Genomic DNA, 20,519 nt, shown 5'->3' with positions numbered 1-20,519 from the left:
CAAACCCTTTGGAGGTGTTAGCCAAATAACAGGGAGAAAATGAATCTGTGAGGGAAAATTCTAACCTTAACTCATTTCCCCTGAGATATGAGGGGCCAAATAAGGGAAGGTGATTTCACCCTCTGAACTAGGGATGTTTTTCTTTGGTTCAATAAAATCTTCCAGGCTCAAGGCAATTGTCAAATGATAAATCCTTCAAGGTAAATGCTAACATTCTTGGAAGTTCAGTTACATGAGCCCAGCAATTATTGGAAATACACAGCACAGTTGAGGACGAGCCAGGAACATGCCTGATCATGACTCTGTGTGATGGCATCCAATTTTTTCTCCTTCTGATTCTAAAAAGAGCATGACTAAGACTTTTGCAACTCTAAAGCCTCAGAGGGAATTTGAATTGTGTCATACCTATTTTTTCCCCCCAAACAACTTATCTGTAACAATGTCCTTAAAAAAAAAATAAAAAAAGAAAGAAAAAAAGACGGGCCTCTGAACCCTTAGGCTGGGTCTGCAGGGTTCAGCGTTCTCTCCAGGCTGCTCTGCTCCAGGGGTAACGGGCTGATGTTTTGCCTAAATGCTTAGCCAGCAAGAGCCACCACCTTCTCCATGGTTTCCGTGGTGATGGGTGGAGATGCAGCTGAAGCTGAAGCCCCCACGTGCCTCCCACAGGGACCCGGCACAGGACAGGGCTGGAAAGCCTGCGTCGTGGGGCACGGGGACCCGTGCCTTACCTGAGCTGCAGCCTCCGTCAGCCCACAGAGAGCCTTGGACGCAATCCCCACACACTCCCCAAAAGCAGGGAGGTCCCCGGTCTTGGCATTCTGCGAAATCCCTGCCATTGACTCGCCCAGAACCTGCAAAACAAACCACGAGCGATATTCTGACCAGCATTCCTTCAGACCATGGGGTAAAGGGGCTACCCTTCCAACTTGAATGTTCGAGGCCACTTAATCTACAATATTTGCCATTATTTTACTTCATTTGCAATAAGAAGAGATTTAAGATAATGATATCATTTCTGTTCCACAAAGAGAAATAAATAAAGTCTGAAGCTTTCACCCAAAAGTTATCTATATCTCAAGGAGGTACAGTTACTATACACAGATCAATAAACTAAAATCTATACAGGGCAGCCCATGGGTGAATGGTCTAAACTGAGAACTGTTAGTTCCCAGAATATAAAATCAGACATATCTACCGAGCTGTAGGTGAAGACCATGTCCAGAAAGCAGAAGACACACTCTTCCCGATATTATTCACTTATTAATTGATAGTCTTTAATTAATTAATTAATTTTGGGGGGCTGCACTGGGTCTTCATTGCTGTGCGCGGGCTTTCTCTAGTTGCAACGAGCGAGGGCTACTCTTTGTCGCAACGTGCATGCTTCTCATTGCAGTGGCTTCTCTTGTTGCGGAGCACGGGCTCTAGGCGCTCAGGCTTCAGTAGCCGTGGCACGTGGGCTCAGTAGTTGTGGCTCATGGGCTCTAAAGCGCAGGCTCAGCAGTTGTGGTGCACAGGCTTAGTTGCTCCCGTGGCATGTGGGATCTTCCCGGACCAGAGCTCGAACCCGTGTCCCCTGCACTGGCAGGCAGATTCTCAACCACTGCACCACCAGGGAAGTCCCTATCAGAGGTCTTTAAAATAACAGCTAAACGGGATTTCAGTACTCAGAATCTAACCCAGAGAGGTCAACCACCATGCACAAGGTCAGACAGAAGGTCACACAGGCAGAGGCAAGGCGCCTGCCCCATATCTGGTGTTGTGTCTTCATGGGCCTCCTCATGCCCCATGAAGGCAGGTCCTACTTTCCAGGGTCACAGATCTTAGAACTGAAGGATGTTCAACAGAAATCTTTAGGGAGACTATGACATCCAAGTCTAGAACCCAAGACAGAGCTCCTTGTTTGTCAAGAAGCCATCTTGGATAGGGAAAGAAAGAAATTCCATTCATCTCACTTGCATTTCATTTTATCCTGATTTTGAGGCATTCTCAAAAAACACTGGTGCAATTACCACAGATCAGTGTTTCCTGACCTTTTAAAATATTATTATTATTGCTCTGATAAGAAGTCTTTTTAGACCACCTCCCTCCAACTGCCACCCACATTACATTAAATACTAAGAAATAAGATCTTGTTGAGCAGGGTTAAGATTTGGAGAAGGGAGGACACAAACCTTTGTATAGTCTTAGATACTTTCACCACCCGCACCCCCCAAAAAACCCCCACAATTTTTCACTCCCCTTGAGAATGCAAGGCATGGATAGATGGTGAAAAGAACACACGGGAGGATCTCATATAAGCCAAGGCCATTGAAGGGCTTTCCCCACCAGTGCAGTCCCAGTGGAAGGAAATACATGCTCTGACTCACAGTAAGACCCATCCCTCATAGGGTCTGAGCAGTGGTTCTCATAGAGTGGCCCCTGGACCACATGGCAGGACCTGGGAACTTGTCAGAAATGCACAATCTCCCCCACCTTGGGATCTACTGAATCAGAAACTCAGGGGTGTGACCTAGCAAGGTGTGTTCAACAAGACACCCAGGTGATTCTGATGCACAGCCAGGTTTGAGAAGCACCTGGGCAAAGGGCGCCATAACAAGGCTTTAGGACATGGGCAGCCATGCAGAGGGGCCACAGGCCGGTGCACACAAAGCATGTCTTGATTCTTCCCCACAATGAGGAGGGATGCTAACAGCACAGCCAGGCTTACCTTGGAGTTTTCCATTACACTCTCGATGCAGTCAAAGTAAGAGAGGTCACTAACAGGTTCATTGGGATTGTCCAACATCCCCTTGACAGTCTACAGAAGGAGAACACAACTTAAGAGCAAGCCTTATAGAACAAGGGAAACTCAACATAAAATACCAACTATCAACTTCCCCTCCATACACAGGATTCTGGTCATTATCCAGATTCTTGAGAGGAATTTAGACCACAGTGTCTGCGACTTCAGATTTCCTGCGGGCAACACCACGCTGATTGGGGTGGGTGTGTCTTGGTTAGCTCTGACAGAGAGGAGAATCTCTTGTTTTCAAATGTGAAGGAGAAGCTTGGTATCCACAGAACGGGGACATTTTTTCCTTAAAGAATCTGAAAGTTAGTGGGAGGCAATATATATTCATGGTCAATGAGTATAATTTCTCTGCTGGATAACTCCAAGGAGTTTAAATATCAAGGACAGGTTCATTCATTTCTTCTTGATTAGTAGGGACCTCTGTTTTCAATGCTGGGACCTTTCAATGGGTAGGCATGAAAGAAGGTAACCCCCCCCAAAACCGCCCACTGGAATGGTTCATTTGTTTTTAATTTTAAAAGTATAGAAAATGTTGGATCTTGTTTAGGTCTCCATCAAGGAACAGGGCATGGGGTTTGCTTCTTCTGCCTTTGTCTCCAGTCTGCTGAAAACGGTTGCTAGCTTTCATGTTGCAATAACCTTTGATCATCGTTTATGAGGGACTTTTCCAGGGGAGGAAAGTCCGGGGACATAGCCATCCATCTTCCTCCCTGTTGAGTGAGAAGATACAGTGGGACCTAGCAGACTTTGGGGCACAGCCAACAAAAAGACAAGGCCATGTGAGTTACTAAGGGTTGGGGGGAAGTAATGGTGAAACTGCTGAGTTAATCAGCAAAGATCTAAGGGAAAGAGGGCTGCATAAAGAAGGTGTTCATTTCATTGAAGAAACTCCTCCCACTCCTTGGATAATCAAAACTGCCTTAGTAACAGCAACACTGAAATAGCCATAATTTTGGCAACCAAGGATACCATTAAGGCACAGAGGATGTGCATCTGGGCCAACAGACCTCATTTAGATCAACAGTCCACGTATCATTTATATTTGCAAATGTGAACAGACCAGGATAGGGCAGTGACTCACCCAAGGAAGGAAACATTCTCCACTGTTTTCAGAATGCTTCAGTCCCCTGCCTATTCTCACTTTCAGTTGTGCCAATGGCCTCTTGCCATCGGCGGACTGGGCCTCAATCAGACCCTTCAGAAGCTGCAATCAACCCCCCACCTCTAACATCTCTGGCATGGTGGGTATCCCTGTTCAGAAAACTAAAGGTACACTCGGTACAACCAACCCATATCTACTGAGATAACCATTTGCCTGTTTCAACATAACCTGAATTGGTTAGGACTGCTTTACAGACAAGTAGGCACACTGATTTTATTCTTGCCCATGTATACTCTGTGGGCATAAATGAATTTTCTATTAAAAATAAACCCTAAGTATGAATATAAACTGATAAGCCCTACACTGTGTCTGGGCCACTAGGAGCTCCACGGCCCTGACTGGAGCCGTGGAGTCAGGGCCCTGACATACACCCTGACTGTATAGTAATAAGTGTTACTCCTGGGTTTTCTCTAATGAGCCCCCTACATGTTACAAAATACAACGTATGGGAAAATCATTTTTACTCATAAAGCACATCTATTCCAGCTTCTCCCAAACGCCCCAGAATAATCACTCCCAAACTTTTTAGGTAGAAATTGCTTATCTTCAGCCTACACTCAATACCATAGGCCTCTTCCTGTATGAAATAAAGAATCCTTTAACAAAGCAACTCTTAAGTGGAAACAGGGAAGCAGGGATGATAACCCCACCAAATCTAATTTTTCTTTAATTCCTTCCCACTTGGATTGGAACTTTGGCCCAATAGTTTCCCAGGAAAGATCAAAGGTAAGAATAGAGGAGAAGAACCTGACCCGGAGGGAAAGGACAGACACACAGACACTCTGAAATCCTCAGCAGCCTTTCAGGGACTCACCTCGAGCTCCCGCAGGGCGTTATCACATTCCTTCTGGCCAGGAGCTTGCTGGGTGCACAGAGTGATGAGCTGATTGATGCTCTCCGTCACAGCTCTGCGACGACAAATACGGAAAGAGTGTTTTTTGTTTTGTTTTGTAAAGATCAACAGTAATTTCCCCAACAATGTTTTGTAGGTTCGCTAGGAATACAATTAATTCACTATAAAGGCTGTGGTCCCTGTGACAGCTCTTCCACAAGGCTCTAAACCAGCAGCCCCCGACCTTTCTGGCACCAGGGACCGGTTTTGTGGAAGACAATTTTTCCACCGGGGGGCAGGGGGATGGTTCAGGCAGTAATGAGAGCAATGGGGGGGATGGGTCAGCGGTAATGCGAGCTATGGGGGAGCGGCAGATGAAGCTTCCCTTGCTTTCCCGCCGCTCACCTCCTGCTGTGCGGCCCGGTTCCTTAACCAGTCCTCCGCCTGGGGGTTGGGCCCCCTGCTCTAAACAACCAAAAATCAACCACAACCAGGGAAGAGAGAATGAGAATCCCTACTTTGCTTCTCATTATTCATTGATTTACCCTTAAAAGTATCAATACTAACAGTTCTCTTAAGAAAGTGTGGCTATCTTTAATATATTCACAAGAAGGAATTCACAATGAAGTTGCAAATGGCAAACAGCTCATAGTAACACTGCTTTCAGAATCCTTCCCTAGCAGCCCACAGGAATGGGATGATCCGAGCTAGGCTATTTTGGACAGCCTTTGTATAGTTTGGACTATTTTGTATATTTTAAAAGTCACACTGTAAACTGTGCCTTATGATTTTAAAACCTCTTCTTACCATTCATTTCTACATGACTGACCAGTTCCTAGAAGCTATACCAACATTATTCTTTAAAAGAGCTATTTTCTTTGTTAACATTAATAGGAATCAGAGATGCTTACATGATTTTACATGTGTTTCCATTCTTCTTAGAACTTAAAACACAGCCCAGATTTTTTCCTACATTGGCTAGGGTTCCACCCCTCCTGGACAGCCTCTGTTTAGGTTGCCATGGATGATTCATAAAGGCACGGTCCATTTGGAGTTAATTTCTTTAACAAGGTGTGAAATATGGATCCAGATTTTTTTTTCATGGGGGGGATATATGGAAGTCTAATTATTCCAGTACCATTAAAAATGCCATACTTTCTGCACTGAATTGCTTTTTTAACCTTGTTGACAGTCAGTTGGCCATATTTGTGTGGGTCTACTTCTGGACTCTATTCTATTCCATTGACCTGTGTGTCTAACCCTTCACCAATACCACACTGTTTTGATTACTGTACCTTTATACTAAGTCTTAAAATTGAATACCCTTGTTTTTATAAATGAAAAAAACAGACACACACACACACACACACACACACACACACACGAGATAATTCCCTAAGGAGATGCTACAAATAAGAAGCAGAAATAAGACTTAAACCCATGTCTATCAGACACAAAGGCCAGATTCAAAACCATTTTTCTGCAGGGCCATAACTGGTCCATAGTTTGGGCAGGACCCTGAATTCTATTCACAGTCAGTAACCACTGCAGCTAACAGGAAACTTAAAATAAAACAAACAAAATCAAAATAGGACACACATTGCTGCTAATCATTAACACTGTCTAATATAAAGACGCCACATTTTATTAGTTAAATTGGCTTTGCAGCTTCCCACAGAATATCAAATTAGGTGGAAAAAGATGTTGCCAATGTACAAAGGCAATCAGCTTAATTATTTGATGAGGAGCTACTGCTTTGAATTTTAAATTTAGCTAGAGTGATGGGAAGAAGAAAAACATTCCTCAGCTCAAGAAGGAATCCCCAAATAGCTTGTGTAAGATTAACTCTAGTGACTCATTTATTTGTGGAAAAGTGCTTAACTAAGTAAGGTGTCATGGGGAAGCACTGTGCCTTCCAGGTGCAAAGCAAAACAAGAACAACTGAGATAGCAGGACAGTCTCTAGTTGGGACCACCTTTGGAAGGTGCAGTTCATGATGTATTCACTGGAAGGGTCCCCCAGAGAGTCCAACACTGTGTTCTGCAATGGCAGCCTTCAAGACATACTTCGGAGTGGACAGGCTGGATGTGTCAACATAACAAAGGGTACAGCCCTCAACTGTGGTGACACGATCATTTGGGGAATATTTCCACGTATCACACAAGCTTTCCATTTGGCTTACTTCCTTCAATGTTTCCTGTTTATCTACGTTTTTAAAAAGCTAGTCTTTATATAAAGATTTTTCCATTAGAAACTAAGTGTTTACAGGAATTCCCTGGCAGTCCAGTGGTTAGGACTCTGCATTTCCACTACCATGGGCCCGGGTTCAATCCCTGGTTGGGGACCTAAGATCCCGCAAGCCAGGCAGTGTGGCCCCCTCCAAAAAGAAAAAACAAACCAAAAAAACCCCCAAACTAAGTTTACAATTGGTAAATCCTGAGAATATATAGCTATTCACTGTCCTTTCAACAATTTTTAGAAGTGAAAAATGTTCAAATAAAAACTTGGGGTAAAAAAACAACAACAAACAAACAGACTAATAAGAGTTTGTGGTTGGATAGTCCTTAACAGTGCCAGCACAGCACCGCATGCCTGAATGAGTCACTTGGGTAATACTGATCCATGACTAAAAAGCATTATTTAGGTATCATTTATCCCCATAACTCATTTTAGAGTCTGGATTGCATAGCTAAATAAACTTAGCGGCACAGAGGCAAATGGTGATATAGATTTGACAATGGGGAAACAGTATTTTCATGTTTCAAACTACGGTACTCATTTATAAGAGCAAAGGATTAAAGACAACCCAAATATGCAGTGATAAAGGACTGATTAAATGTAGAGTCTACAACAGAATTCTTGGCACCCATTAAAAGTCATGATATCATATTCCTTATATAGAAAACTGTATATAAAATGTAAACACCACATAAGCCCATACCTGTAAAAATATACATATGCAAAGAAAAATGACAATGACGTATCACAACGTTAACAGTGATTTTATAATATTATTTTAAAGCAGATACCAGTAAGTCTACTAAAGCATTATGAATTAACCTACTTACACTGTTATAAAAATACAGCCAACATTAGCTGCATCCTCCCTTCGTTCTATGTAAATCCAAGTAGGCTTGAACTGTAGCTGCTTTTATTTTCCCCACACTTTTTGGTAATGATCAAAGCCATACAAGTTTATTTTAAAAAATACAAAAAATTAAATAACCGTAATTTCACCATCTAGAGATAGTGTTTTCCTGTAATTCATTCTTTATCTAATAAGCATATGTGGCCACTCTTGGTTTTTAATAAATTGGGATCTACAGCCTCGGATGTTAAAGGCTTTCTAACCTACAAATCGTTTAGCATTCAGAGATACTAAATTGATTCAGACAGGAGTTTGTGAGCTCTGGAAGGAACCTTTATATAGATATAGAATTGGGGCAGAGGTGAGAGAAGAAAATCAACCAGTTTGTGCTTCTGATTATTTATTAAGCCCAAGTCGTCCAATAGCGAGCTTGGAGGGGAACAGAGCAACTTCAGATGATTCCCTTCCTCAAAGGAGGACGTGCTTAGAAAGGCAACTAAGAGCAAACTGAAATTCCCCTGTTTGTATTCCCTGGGTCCTACCATGCACAAGGCATGGAGAGTAAAAAAAATAATACAGTTTAAGTCTCTCTAGGAAAGCAAGGTGCTTGCAATCCAGTTGGAGAGGCAAGACAATGAACAGACAAGACACAAAGGTGAGCCAGAGGAAGCAGTGATGGGGGGGTGTGACACCAGACAGGATCAGCCAGACACAGGCAGGACTCGCTGGGAGTGAAAGAAAGAAAATGAAAGCCTCGACCGTGGGCGTGGGTTCTGCCTACGAAGGAGGGCCCAACGTGGACCAGAGCAATTGGAAAGTCAGGGCTCAGCGAGATCCTGATTCGGATTCCGGGAATGGAACATTCTAGAGGAGACCAAGAGACAGAAGAAGGCCCAGTGTACATTTTTCTACTTTACAACATGGAAGTGCTGCTTGCTGGGACATCCTTTTTCACCATCTCTGGAGACAGGAAGACTCCTGCCCGGCAGGAACTTCAAAGCAAAGGGTGGTCCTGGAAGAGACACGTCCTGCAAGGTCCTAGGGAGCCCTCAGGGGACTGGAAAGCAGCTGAACACCTGGCCTAGGACGGCCCTGATGCTGGCAGCTGCGGGCATCAAGTCTTCAGCCTGGGAGTCCTTCTGGCCAGGGTGACTGTGGTGTGCTCGGCAGCCTGGGGAGGTGCTCAGAGTTAGGGCACTTCTTCCTTTTGCCACTGCCAACTGGTTTCCCACTCCCTTAACTAAGTTCAGGGAGCATCAGTCCAGCCCCCAGGCAGGGAAAAGCCTGATGAACAGTGGACAAAGGGTCTCCAGCTCCACCCAACTTGCCAGAAAAGAGCCAGAGCCAGGCAGTTACACAGAAAGAAGACAAACAAGCCAGGAACTCAACAGAAAATGACTTCCTCCCCACGCACATCAGAAACCAAGGGACCAGCTTCCTCAGATGCACCTGGGCTCAGATGCAGAATGGTCAGAGGGAGCAGAGGGAAAGGCACACATACTCTACTGCTCTCCCAGAAGTAAACCATTTTCCCCGAAAGCAGGAAGAATCATGGAGACTAGAAAGAACAAAGAAAGGGTTCAAGTCTGCTGATGTAGGAGCAGGGTGGGGCTGAGTTGGTCCAGGCCTGGGCCCCCACAGTAGCATCTCTGTGGGGTCTTTGGGGACATCCACAGGAAGGACAGGCAGGCATGGCCATCTCAAGAAGAGGGAGGGCAGTGGGACTGAAGATGAGGACGAGAGCAATCGATTCCCTGCTGCCCAACTCCAAAGGTACTTATGCACCAGACTGTTGTGAGGCCCAGATAGAATGAGGGTGGCATGCCCTGATTGTGCCCCCTGTCCTAACTCCACCAGGGCCGTCCCAGTCTTACAGTGTGTGCCCTTATCAGGCATGTGGTAAAAATCTGTTTAATGAACAAATGAAGGAACAAGAGAATGAACGAAGGCACCCCAGGTGGGCAGAGCTTTACCCTCCAAGGGGAGCTGCCTGACTCACTTGACCTGGCTGGAGCTTCCGCTGGGAAATCACCCCAGGGAGCAGAGCTTGCCAGCATGGGCCAAGAAGCCAAGGAGAATAGGCCAGCAACTTCCTGCAGCTGTTCCAGCCCAAGACTATCAGTTCATGTGATGATTCTTGAGTGCTGTCTTGGCTATGAAACCATCAGGCTGGGAATTCTGTCAACTGCTGAAAGCCAGGACAGACAGAGGCAAAGAAAGCTTTTTTGCCTCGCCTCCAGGTCCCTTCCTCAATGTCACCACCAGGGGGCGTTCAGACACTCACAGAGCCAGGACACCAGCAGCATGCTTTCGGGTCCTGGATTCCCTTCGGTACGGGGCTTTCAAAAGGCCAATTTATACTCTCCTCTCATTCCCACAATTTAAGAGAGTCGACAACACGCTCTAAGTTGGAAACTGTAATTTTGAAACGATGTGAAAAATTTAAGATAATGAAAAACATCTGAGTTCAGATACCTGGCAACATTAGTTGCCTTACCCAAAGGTTGTTTGTAGGAAAAAAGTGATTAAGAGGGTTTTAGATCAGAAACAGCTGCACGACAGAGAAGACATCACTGTCCCTCTTCATCTCCACCACGACCCCAGAAGGGCACTCACCTAATGGAACAATCACAAACAAAGCATAAGATGGAGGTGGGGAGATGTGAGGGTATTTTTCCCATCACCTAGTGGCTCTAGCTATCGTTTGAAGGTAAAGTATGTATCTGGGAATAAATGAAGAAACTCAAAGGTTTTGAAGGCAACTGCTCTGAAATTACCTAACCCCCCCATAAAAATAAAATAAAATAAAATAACACTACAAGCAAACAGGAGACCAGAGACAGGTTTTAACCAGTGGTACCATGCTACCTTATATATCGAGAACTGAACAGAGCTCAAGGACAATGTAGTCTGTACACATCCCTATTTGGCAAATGGGAAAGTTAGACAGGTTGAGTGACCTGACCAAGGTAACCTAGTCAAGCACTAAAGCCTGTACTAGAATTCAGGTCTCCTGATTCTAACAACTTTAAAAAAGCCAGGAGAGGGGGCTTCCCTGGTGGCGCAGTGGTTGAGAGTCCGCCTGCCGATGCAGGGGACACGGGTTCGTATCCCAGTCCGGGAAGATCCCACATGCCGCAGAGCGGCTGGGCCCGTGAGCCATGGCCGCTGAGCCTGCACGTCCGGAGCCTGTGCTCCGCAAAGGGAGAGGCCACAACAGTGAGAGGCCCGCGTACCGCAAAAAAAAAAAAAAAAAAAAAAGCCAGGAGAGATAAAGACATTAAAAAATAAGCAAACAAAACCAAGTTTAAAAGAAGTTAAGTAGAATTCAAGCAATGCGTTTTAAAAATCACTAATCTGCACATTTTGAAAATGTTTCCAATTATGCTATGTGTCCTAATTGTCCCGCATTTAATCTCTCACTGCTGTTAGTTTTCCTACATATAAAGTGAAGTCAAGAAATGCTATGAAAACAGGCCTACACTTCCATAGGAAAATAAAATACCCTACACTCTTGGTTCAGGAATATGAATGTGGGATTGCCAATATAAAATTTTCCTGGGCTGTCGCTGCAGTTTCTCCAGCTACCAGCACTCCATCACTAGTAATTGAACTAAACGGCCAGAGTGGCCCTGGAGCAGAAATTCTCTTGTATGACCCAGTTCCTCAGGTGAGAACAACAGGAAAGAAGAACGTTGACCTTACCCCAAGTTCAGATTCATGTTTTAACATATTTCCCAAAACAATTTACTCCTCCCCACCGCCCCATTCATTCTGAGCTAGAGCCCTTCTGCACGTGACGAAGTGAACATGTTTAAATCCATCTAATTAACATTGGTGCCAGGCATATAGTAAGATTCAAGAAATGTTGAATGGCTAGTTGAGTGTCATTTTTTTTATACTTTTCAACATCTTCTGGTTTCTTTTTAATGAACTTATATTACTTCCATAATCTGAAAGATAGTAATACTACTTGCAAAAAAAATCTAAGCCACTACGTTTATACATCAGTGGGGGCCTTAAGACTAAGCAAGTCCTCCTGAAAAGGCTTTAAGAGGAGACAGAAGGCATCTTTAGGGGAGAAAGCGCATGCAAAGGAGCCCGTTTAATAAGACACCAGCATCTCTGTCACTCTCGCCTCCAACTCCGACAACAGAAGGTCAGCACTACTCCTTCGCTCAGCAAAGCAGCAGGATGCCTGGTGGATCTTGCAAACACCACACGTGAATGCCCATTTTGTTCCGCTCTTACCTTGCAGCTGCGGCCAGGAGGTTTTTTGCATTGGGTGCTCCTGGGTCTACAGAGAGAGACTTGGCCGCTAACAGCAGCTTGCTGGATGCCATCGAGATGTTCTTGAGGTTCCCTATCACTTGGATCTGGTCTTCTTTCGTCTGGAAGGTCAAAAGGAGCCAGAGTCATTAGGGGCTGTCCATTTCTCCTAGGCAGCATTCAGAGCTAGGAGCAGCACCTTGAAACGGAAGCAGGTTATCTGTCTAGGTTGCATTAAGTCCAATTAGTCAGCAGATGCCTAACTTGTCAAGACTCTGCCCAGTGTCTACCGTTCCCCAAACAGCTATCCGGACCAAGATGCACACAACAGGACAGAAATCCAGCCCAAGTGGGTCAGCCAAGAGCTGTGCTGTCTCACAAGAGTGGGCATGAATGGGGGCGGGAGGGAGAGAGCGAGCGAGAGAGCACACAGACAGGGCCACAACTCCAGCATCTTGCTCAACAATGCGGGAGGTATCAAGGGGCTTGTCCATCTCAGCCTGGCACAAACTACCGTCACTGTCTGGACATTTAGAGCTGACTGCATCCCAGAATCTCCCGACTCTGGAAAGGATACATTTCTCACCTGGCCTGCCATCCGAGAAACAACCCTTTGTAGATAACAGAGTAAAAAACACCCTGGGTACCACTTTTAGGGAGTTCACAGGAGCTCGCCAAAAAATAAAACAACCAGCTCCATAAGCTGACACCAGACCAGTCACCCTCCCTTGTTCTAAACAAGGGGTTTATCTGTTCATCTGAAAGAGGTTAAGTTTGAATCACTTGACACTCAGGATCAGACACAGCCTTTTCAAGTGGGCTCCCCGAACTTCAAATACATGAGTTTTTACAGTATTAAACCACATTTGAAGTATAGGATGCAGAGCTGCCCTCCCTCCAAAAAGCAGAAATAAAATGATGAGTTCTGTTGGAGGATCGTGGGAAAAGTTATCTGTCATTTCCAGGAAGAACTTCACACATAAGCTAATAGTATCTTTGGGAATGCCATTCCTGTGAGCTCATGGAGCTCTCTGAGCAGCAAAGACAGTGTAAAGGTGTGGGCTGCCCACAGCTTCCCCGCTCCTATTTGCCACTTGGCCGCAGGGGACGACGGTCCACCAGAGTTGAGAGGGGCAAGGGTCAACTCCACTCAGCCACACCAGCCTCACCTGAGCCTGGCCCGCCATCTCAATGCCGGCATCGAGGAATTCATCGAAATCATCACTGAACTTCCCGGAGGCTGCAGCCAGCTCTCCGCTCTGGCCCCGAGTGGCATGGACCACCTCCCCTGCAGACTGGTTCAGATCAGCCGCTGCTTGGTTCAGTTCACTCTGGGCTTCCTGGAAAGGCTTCGTGCTCGGAGGTAACTATGGCAAGAGAAGGCAGGTTGCAGGAGAAGTTCTACTTTGCGTAGGAGAAACAAAGGTAGTATGTTGCAGAGGGAAGACAGACTCTCCTGGGATGCAGTTGTGAGTCATCGAGACTAAAAGGCTCTGTGTGGTCTGAGCCCTTGTTAAGGTTGACCTTCAAAATATGTACATTCCCGTGAACACCTATTCAGTGCTAGACATAGTGGATCTAAAAATGGTAAGGACAGCTTTCCTCAGGCTTCTGGTCTCCTAAGTGGCAGAGCCAGGATTCACACCTGGGCAGTCTGACTCGGGATCCACTCTCTGAACCAGCACTCTATCTTGGGTTTCTCAGACGGAAACTCTCAAAGGTTTAGCTTTCTGGAACTAAAAGGCAGATGCTATGAAACTTTAAATCCTATTCTTCTAAACTAACAGCCATCACTTTTATTCGTCAGTTGGTCTTTGCTAACAATATACTGAATAGCTTTTCCACAGAAGTGCCACTAGCAGCCCTGTAACTGTTTGTGAAAAGTTCCAGAGAGTTAAGCTAGATATTAGTCACACCACACCCACAGCTTGCATACCTGGTATATGCCAGGGACCAGGCAGAGAAGAACCAAAGATGAACAAGGCCAAGTACCCGCAAAGGGGACTCACAAGACAGGGACAGGACCAGGCCCCAAAGTGAAATTCCACAGACGGCTCACTCTCTCAGTGAGTCCCTGACACTTGTATCCCTTTATCGCCTGATGGTCACTGCCTGAGATGTCCTGATAAGAAGTTAGATGATCATATACCCCCTCCTCCCCATTCCTGTCTTACTGGGATGACCTGAGAGCAAACAGCAGCATGGGCTCAAAGAAGAAGTAAAGTTTAGAAGCTCTACCTGGGAACTCGGCTGATCAGACAGCAAAACAAGGAAAAGGCAAATCGACAGGAAAAACAGGACTCCTAAGGGAAAGGCTAGCCGCTCAGAGGTCCCCTAGAGGGGAGCAGACTCCACCCACACCTAAGGTGAGCCCAGTCCCCCAGGCGCCCCTGCCCGAGCCAAAACCTCTCACCGAGTCCACCAGCAGCTTCTTGCTCGACTCCCCGATGCTCTTCAAGGCCACGTCCACATCCTTCTGCCCAGGGAGGCAATTCACGCAGTTATTCAAGGAGTGAGAGACGGCTTTGGCCACCTGAATACACAGAGGGAGAAAAGCCCCAACAGAAAGCAGGTTTCAGGGCAAACATTCTTGCACACGTGTTGGGAGTGAGCAGAGCTAAAAGAGATGGGGAACTGATCTGCCAGCGTCTGCCTGACACTGTTTACCGTTAAATCTCCTCATCTAGGCCGCTCACTGGGGTTAACATCCTGTCTTAGCACAGGGTCTGACACAGCGATACAGCACACCCTACCTGCTCCCAAGGCCAGGCCAAGTCCTGACTGTGGCTCAAATACAACTCGGTTCTGAAACAAAGGTATCCAACACCAAGAGGAAGAGAAATAGCTGCCTTCTAGAGAGCCCTGCAGAGGTCCTGAGGTGGAAGGAGGCCCTGAGTCCTTTGGATCACAGTTAGCCCGCCCTGGGATGGATTTATGCTCAGCGACCCTCTGATGCCATCATCCCACACCTCGCCCTGCCCAAGGGCAGGCAGAATGTTCTGAGCACTTCCAGACCAACTTGGAGTTGCCCACATGCTGCCTTTTAAGGATGTGTGAGGCTCCTTGTCTACGCTCTCTGGTAAGAATCATCTGAAGAGGCACTAGAGAGAGTTTAAAGCACCGAGTAGCTACACCAAGCCTATCTACCTCACCTCCCAGGCTAGGAAGAGGGCTATACGTAAGCACACACAGGCCCAAAACAGACATGCTGCGTCCAGGTCCTTCACGTTCTAACGGCAGGTCTCAACAAAGCCCCCCATACTTTCTGTTGACTGAATTAAGCACGTCTCACGTTATGGGGGCTACCATGCGAGGCTTCCAAAACTGCTCACACCGGGCAACAGCCTGTCCATGCGTCCACCTCAGGGATGACCTTGATGGCCACTTCCGGGCCTTACCTGGGCTAGTCTCTGCTGACTCTCCGCATCTCCAGGTGCGATCAGGGCCTGCTTGGCTTCCTGGATGAGCATGGCCGAGCCCTCCATCACGTCCCGGGCGGAATCTAACATGGCATGCACAGCCGCGGGGTCACTCGTAGATGCAGCCACGCCCCGGGCAGCCTGGGCCAGCGTTTTCAGAGCTTGGGCAGTCTCTCGAGCAGCCACCCCTGGGGATTAAAAAAAAAAAAAAAAAAAAAGAGCCCGCCAGACTTTCTATTAGATTCCATCCAAAAGTTATACTTTTACTTGGGAGTAAGCCTCTAGACTAGAGCCTTTGAGAAAGGAGAGAATCCTTGGACAGTGCCTCGCACAGGTGGGCTCCAAATTGCTTTTTATAAAATCTGAATTGATGTCCTTCTCAAAGAAGTAGCTCAAGCCATTGGCTCTGGGCTGCTCCAAGAGGGATGTTACAACAAATGCCACGCTAAACACCATTTCCCTCTGGTTCCTGTCACGCCCACTACCCCACCTGTCCCTAGACCTAAAATACCAAGTGCACAGTATCGAACTCACAGATGAACCATTCAAGTTCACTTTTCTTTCCAGTCATTTTTATTGGGGCATAACTTACACGCAACAAAGTGAATGAGTCTCCCTGGGCAGCTCACTGAATCTGTACCGATGTGTACACCCACGTATCTGCCATCCATATGGAGAAGGAACATTTCCATTGCCTGTGCCCTTTCCCAGTCAATATCCTCTCACACTGGAAGTAATCCCTATTCTAGCTTTTATCACCTTAGACTAGTTTTACCTGTTCTTCAACTACGTGTTGATGGAACCACACTGTATGTCTTCTTTTGTGTCTGGTTTCTTTCTCTGACCACAATGCTGTGAGATTCACCCGTGCTGTTACACATAGAAGTACATTGCTTTTTCTTGCTGTGTCGTATTCCATTATAGGAACACAGCAACATCTGCTTATCCATTCTTCTGTTGCTGGACACTTGGGGATTGTTTCCTGTGTGGACTATTATGAATAAAGCTACCGGAAAAGTTCTCATCCCTGTGTTTAGGTAGACATATGGAATTGATTCTCTTGGATTTAAATCTAGGAGCTGAATTGCTGGGTAATAGAGTAAGTGTATATTTAGCTTTGGAGGATACTACCACACTTCTTCAGACTGGTTTTGCCATTATACACTCCGCCAGCACTATATATATGAGAGTTACAGTTGCTCTTCATCCTGGCCCGTACTTACTAGTGTTAGATTTTTTATTTTATCCAGTTCTGGTGGGTGTATAGCATGCGGGAATCTTAGTTCCCCGACCAGGGATTAAAACCATGCCCCCTGTAGTGGAAGCGTGGAGTCTTAACCGCTGGACCACCAGGGAAGTCCCTCACTGAGGTTTAATTCTTATATCCCTAGTGAGCAACGATGTTGAGCACTTTTTCATACACTCAGTGGCTGTTTGGACATCCTCTTTTGCGAAGTACCTGCTCATCTTTAAATTCACTTCTAAAGATGATGAGATTCGGAGATAAACTATGCATATAAACTAGTCCTTAAAAACTACAGTGCCACCTCCCATAGAAAGAAGAGGCGCCTTCCTACATGGTACCTAGTGCTTGGCGCACCCAAGAAAAGGAAGGAGACTGGAAATGCCAAGGCACGTAACAAAAGGCTCCTGGAACCTGGGGAACTGCAGAATAGCCAGCCTCAAAGCTCATCTCATCGAACCATTTCAGATGAGGCCCAGTGCTGAGAAGCATCTTGACCACGGACGCACCTTTAGATCTGAGGTTAGTTTCTTAACTTCGGGATCAGACTCTGCATAGTGTTCTTTGGGATAGAGAACTACAAGGGATTCTTGTTAGAACATACAACATCTGCATGAAAAATTCACAGATGACTTGCTCTCTCACTACACTTTGAGGTGACTGTATCTAAAGCCTTCGGCTGGATGGCACCCCTGAGCGTGGTCTTTACCGCTGCTGCTTCAGCCGCGTGGGCACAGACGCAGCAGGTGGTCCTCTCTTTACTAGGGACGAGGCACCGAAATACAAGAAAGAACACAAAAGGCCCTGGGGAATCCATAAAACAACTTCCCAGAGCTGCAGACTGGCTCATCTGTAAATACTTAGGAAGTCGCATAACTGGGACATAACTCTACAATCTAATCAAGGCAAATTGCAAAGCTGCCCATCTACCATTTATCACACGGCACTTCCGAGCGCAGCATGTGGAATGAACACATTTTAAACAAAGTGTTTTATATGGCAGAGGAGAAAGCATAAAGATAAGTAAAGCCAAGGTGAAGGAGAGAAAAAAGCCAAAGAGAAGAGTCACTGCATTTTTTTTTTTGCAGACATCAAGGAGGGTTTTATTGTTTGTTTTTTACTGGAGTATAATTGCTTTACAATGTTGCGTTAGTTTCTGCTGTACCGCAAAGTGAATCATCTATATCCCCTCCCTCTTGGACCTCCCCCCACCCCCTGCATCGCACCCATCTAGGTCATCACACAGCACCGAGCTGAGCTTCCTGTGCTATACATCAGGTTCCCACTAGCTATCTACTTTATACATGGTAGTGTGTTTACGTCAAACCTAATCTCCCGATTCATGTTATACTGAAGCTTCTGGCCCAGGGTGGAAGGACATCCTTGCTCAGAAGGGCACCCACCAGGTGTGGTTAAGACCTCGTCCAGCTCTGCTGCTGACAAGCTGTGTGGACTAAACAGCCGCCGCCTTTTCCCTCTGGGTCTCAGTTTCCCACAGGTCATAGGAGAGGCTGAGATCCCAGCTGTGACCCTTGAAAATTCTAGGCTGTGATTTCTAGACCTCTCCTCTTGCCTTCCTCGTTACCACGTGGACTCTTGAATCTATTTCTATTTGAGTTGTATTACTTTGGAAGAATAAACCATTTATCATACGCCATTAGAAAAGTCATGTTCATGAGAAAATTATTTACTGAAAAGGCTTTTATAGACTCAGACAATTTTTCCAAAAGGCAGAAACCAGAAGAGCGGAATTCCAAAAGCCGAGGTATATCCACCCCACGTGTTTTCTGCTGAGGACTCACTGTGAAACCTCAGGGCACACCAAGAATCCTCTTTGGCGGCATTAGGTTTCCCGCAAAGTGGAAGCCACACCAACAAAAGGATGAAACAAGGCCACCAGATGCCAGGGAGCAAATGACCATCCAAGGCTGTACGTGGCTGAATTCACAGCAATATTCTCAATGGTAACGATGAGAATCATCAGAATCCTATCTCCGAGCAATCACCACCCTCCGCCCCCCCAAAATTGTTCCTGGAGTCAAGGGTGCAACACACCCCAGAAGTGCCAGTGCGAAATACTGAAGCAGACTCCCTGCTTCAATAACCACAATCCTTGGAAGACACAGATGACGTTCCCAGTATTCCTGCCGTCTAGATCTCAAATTATATTCAGCAACAGTCTTAGGGAGACACACTAGTCATATGAAATACAGGGGAATTCTTTGTAATAGTAATTACTCCTGATCAGAATTCACGTAGATTGTGTGTAGACAGCATTAGACCACGTATCAAGCTCACAAGGTAAAAACCAAGTATGCAAGATTTTTTAATCTGTCCCAAAGGATCTGGAAAGGGTTCTGTCTATGTAACTGTACCCAGCCGAGAAGAAATGCATTTTGAACGCTGTACTGGCCAAATAAAACGACATCTGCATTAGAACCTAGTCCAGTGGCAGCTCATGTGTTAACTTCTGAGTATCCCACACATCTTAGGTATGGACGAGGGAACTGACACCCAGGGAGAAGCTGTCCACACTCGTGCTCTCTCCCTGCTTCCCATCCATTCTTCAACCTTCCTGTAATTGCCTTCAACAGGGAGAGCAGTGACCTTGTTTTTCCTTAAGCCAGTGGATGCTTCTCAAGTCCCTCCCTGCAGTGTCTTTCCAGGCAGCAATTATCTCTGTGAGTCGAGAGACATCCCTCTCTCCTGGTTTCCATGGTCTCTCCAAGGCTGCATGTTCTCGTTTCTTTCAAGGATTTCTAATGCTCAGCCTTCTCCTGAAATACTTGGGTTCCATAGGGTTATATCTGATAAAATTGTTCTCACTCTACCACTTTCCCTTATGCAAACTTAGCTACCCCCATGGTTTCAATCATTATCATTTTATTAAACATTTAGAAATATTTATCTCCAGCCCAGACTTCTCTACTGAGTTCCAGAGGTAAATATCCAGCTGCCTAATGGGCACCTCTCTGTGGATATCCTGCAGGGATTCAAACTGAATCCATTTAAAGTTGAACCTGGGACTTCCCTGGTGGTCCAGTGGTTAAGAATCCGCCTTCCAATGCACAGGATGTGGGTTCGATCACTGGTCAGGGAACTAAGACCCGCATGCTGTGGGGCAACTAAGCCCATGAGTTGCAACTACCGAGCCCACGTGCCGCAACGAAAAGCTGCAACAAAGACCCAGGGCAGCCCCCGCAACAACAATAATAATAATAAAGTTGAACCTGGCATCCCTAAACTCCAGCCCTCAACATGCCTGCCAGTGACCCTGTGTCTCCATCACAGTGACTCATACAACTCTTCGTTCAGCTATCAGGCTAAACTTAGAGCTGTCCGTGTTGCTTTCCCTATTCCCATTCCTACCAACTTCTAATCCATCACCAACAACCGTGAGGTCTCTTTTTCTTTAATCCATCCTTCATCTCCACTAACAATTCTTATCTGGATGAATGCAACAGCCTTCTCACTGGTCTCCCTGCCTCCAACTTTGCTTCCCTCCAATTTATCAGCACACGAAAAGAAGGGCAAAGTGCATTAAGGGCAATCGAGACTGTGTCGACAGATGCAAATTCTTCAGTATTTTCACATGCTCTGAGCTTCAATTTCAATGTATTTAAATTGGCTTATGAGGCCTTTTACGATCTGATCCCAGCTGACCTTCCCAGCCTTATCTTCTTACTCCCTACCCCCTTGCCTTTTACTTGGATCC

General features: G+C 45.9%; 1 protein-coding gene across 3 annotated transcripts in view; it reads right to left on the bottom strand.

Moving 5' to 3' along the window:
- TLN2 (talin 2) overlaps positions 1 to 20,519 on the bottom strand; it is a 450,451-nt gene that overhangs the window by 88,647 nt on the left and 341,285 nt on the right. For all 3 annotated transcript variants that reach the window (XM_067749188.1, XM_067749208.1, XM_067749197.1), the window contains exons 29-35: positions 15,541 to 15,749; positions 14,556 to 14,675; positions 13,312 to 13,509; positions 12,125 to 12,264; positions 4,768 to 4,861; positions 2,708 to 2,797; positions 729 to 851 (exon numbers count right to left, since the gene is read on the bottom strand). In XM_067749188.1, the coding sequence (XP_067605289.1) occupies positions 729 to 851; positions 2,708 to 2,797; positions 4,768 to 4,861; positions 12,125 to 12,264; positions 13,312 to 13,509; positions 14,556 to 14,675; positions 15,541 to 15,749 (974 nt within the window). The remainder of the gene's footprint in view (positions 1 to 728; positions 852 to 2,707; positions 2,798 to 4,767; positions 4,862 to 12,124; positions 12,265 to 13,311; positions 13,510 to 14,555; positions 14,676 to 15,540; positions 15,750 to 20,519) is intronic.

Source organism: Pseudorca crassidens, chromosome 1 (assembly GCF_039906515.1).
Source record: "Pseudorca crassidens isolate mPseCra1 chromosome 1, mPseCra1.hap1, whole genome shotgun sequence".
Classification (NCBI taxonomy): Eukaryota; Metazoa; Chordata; class Mammalia; order Artiodactyla; family Delphinidae; genus Pseudorca; species Pseudorca crassidens.
Note: the sequence above shows the minus strand (reverse complement) of the source record. Positions and strands in the feature narration are given on the sequence as shown.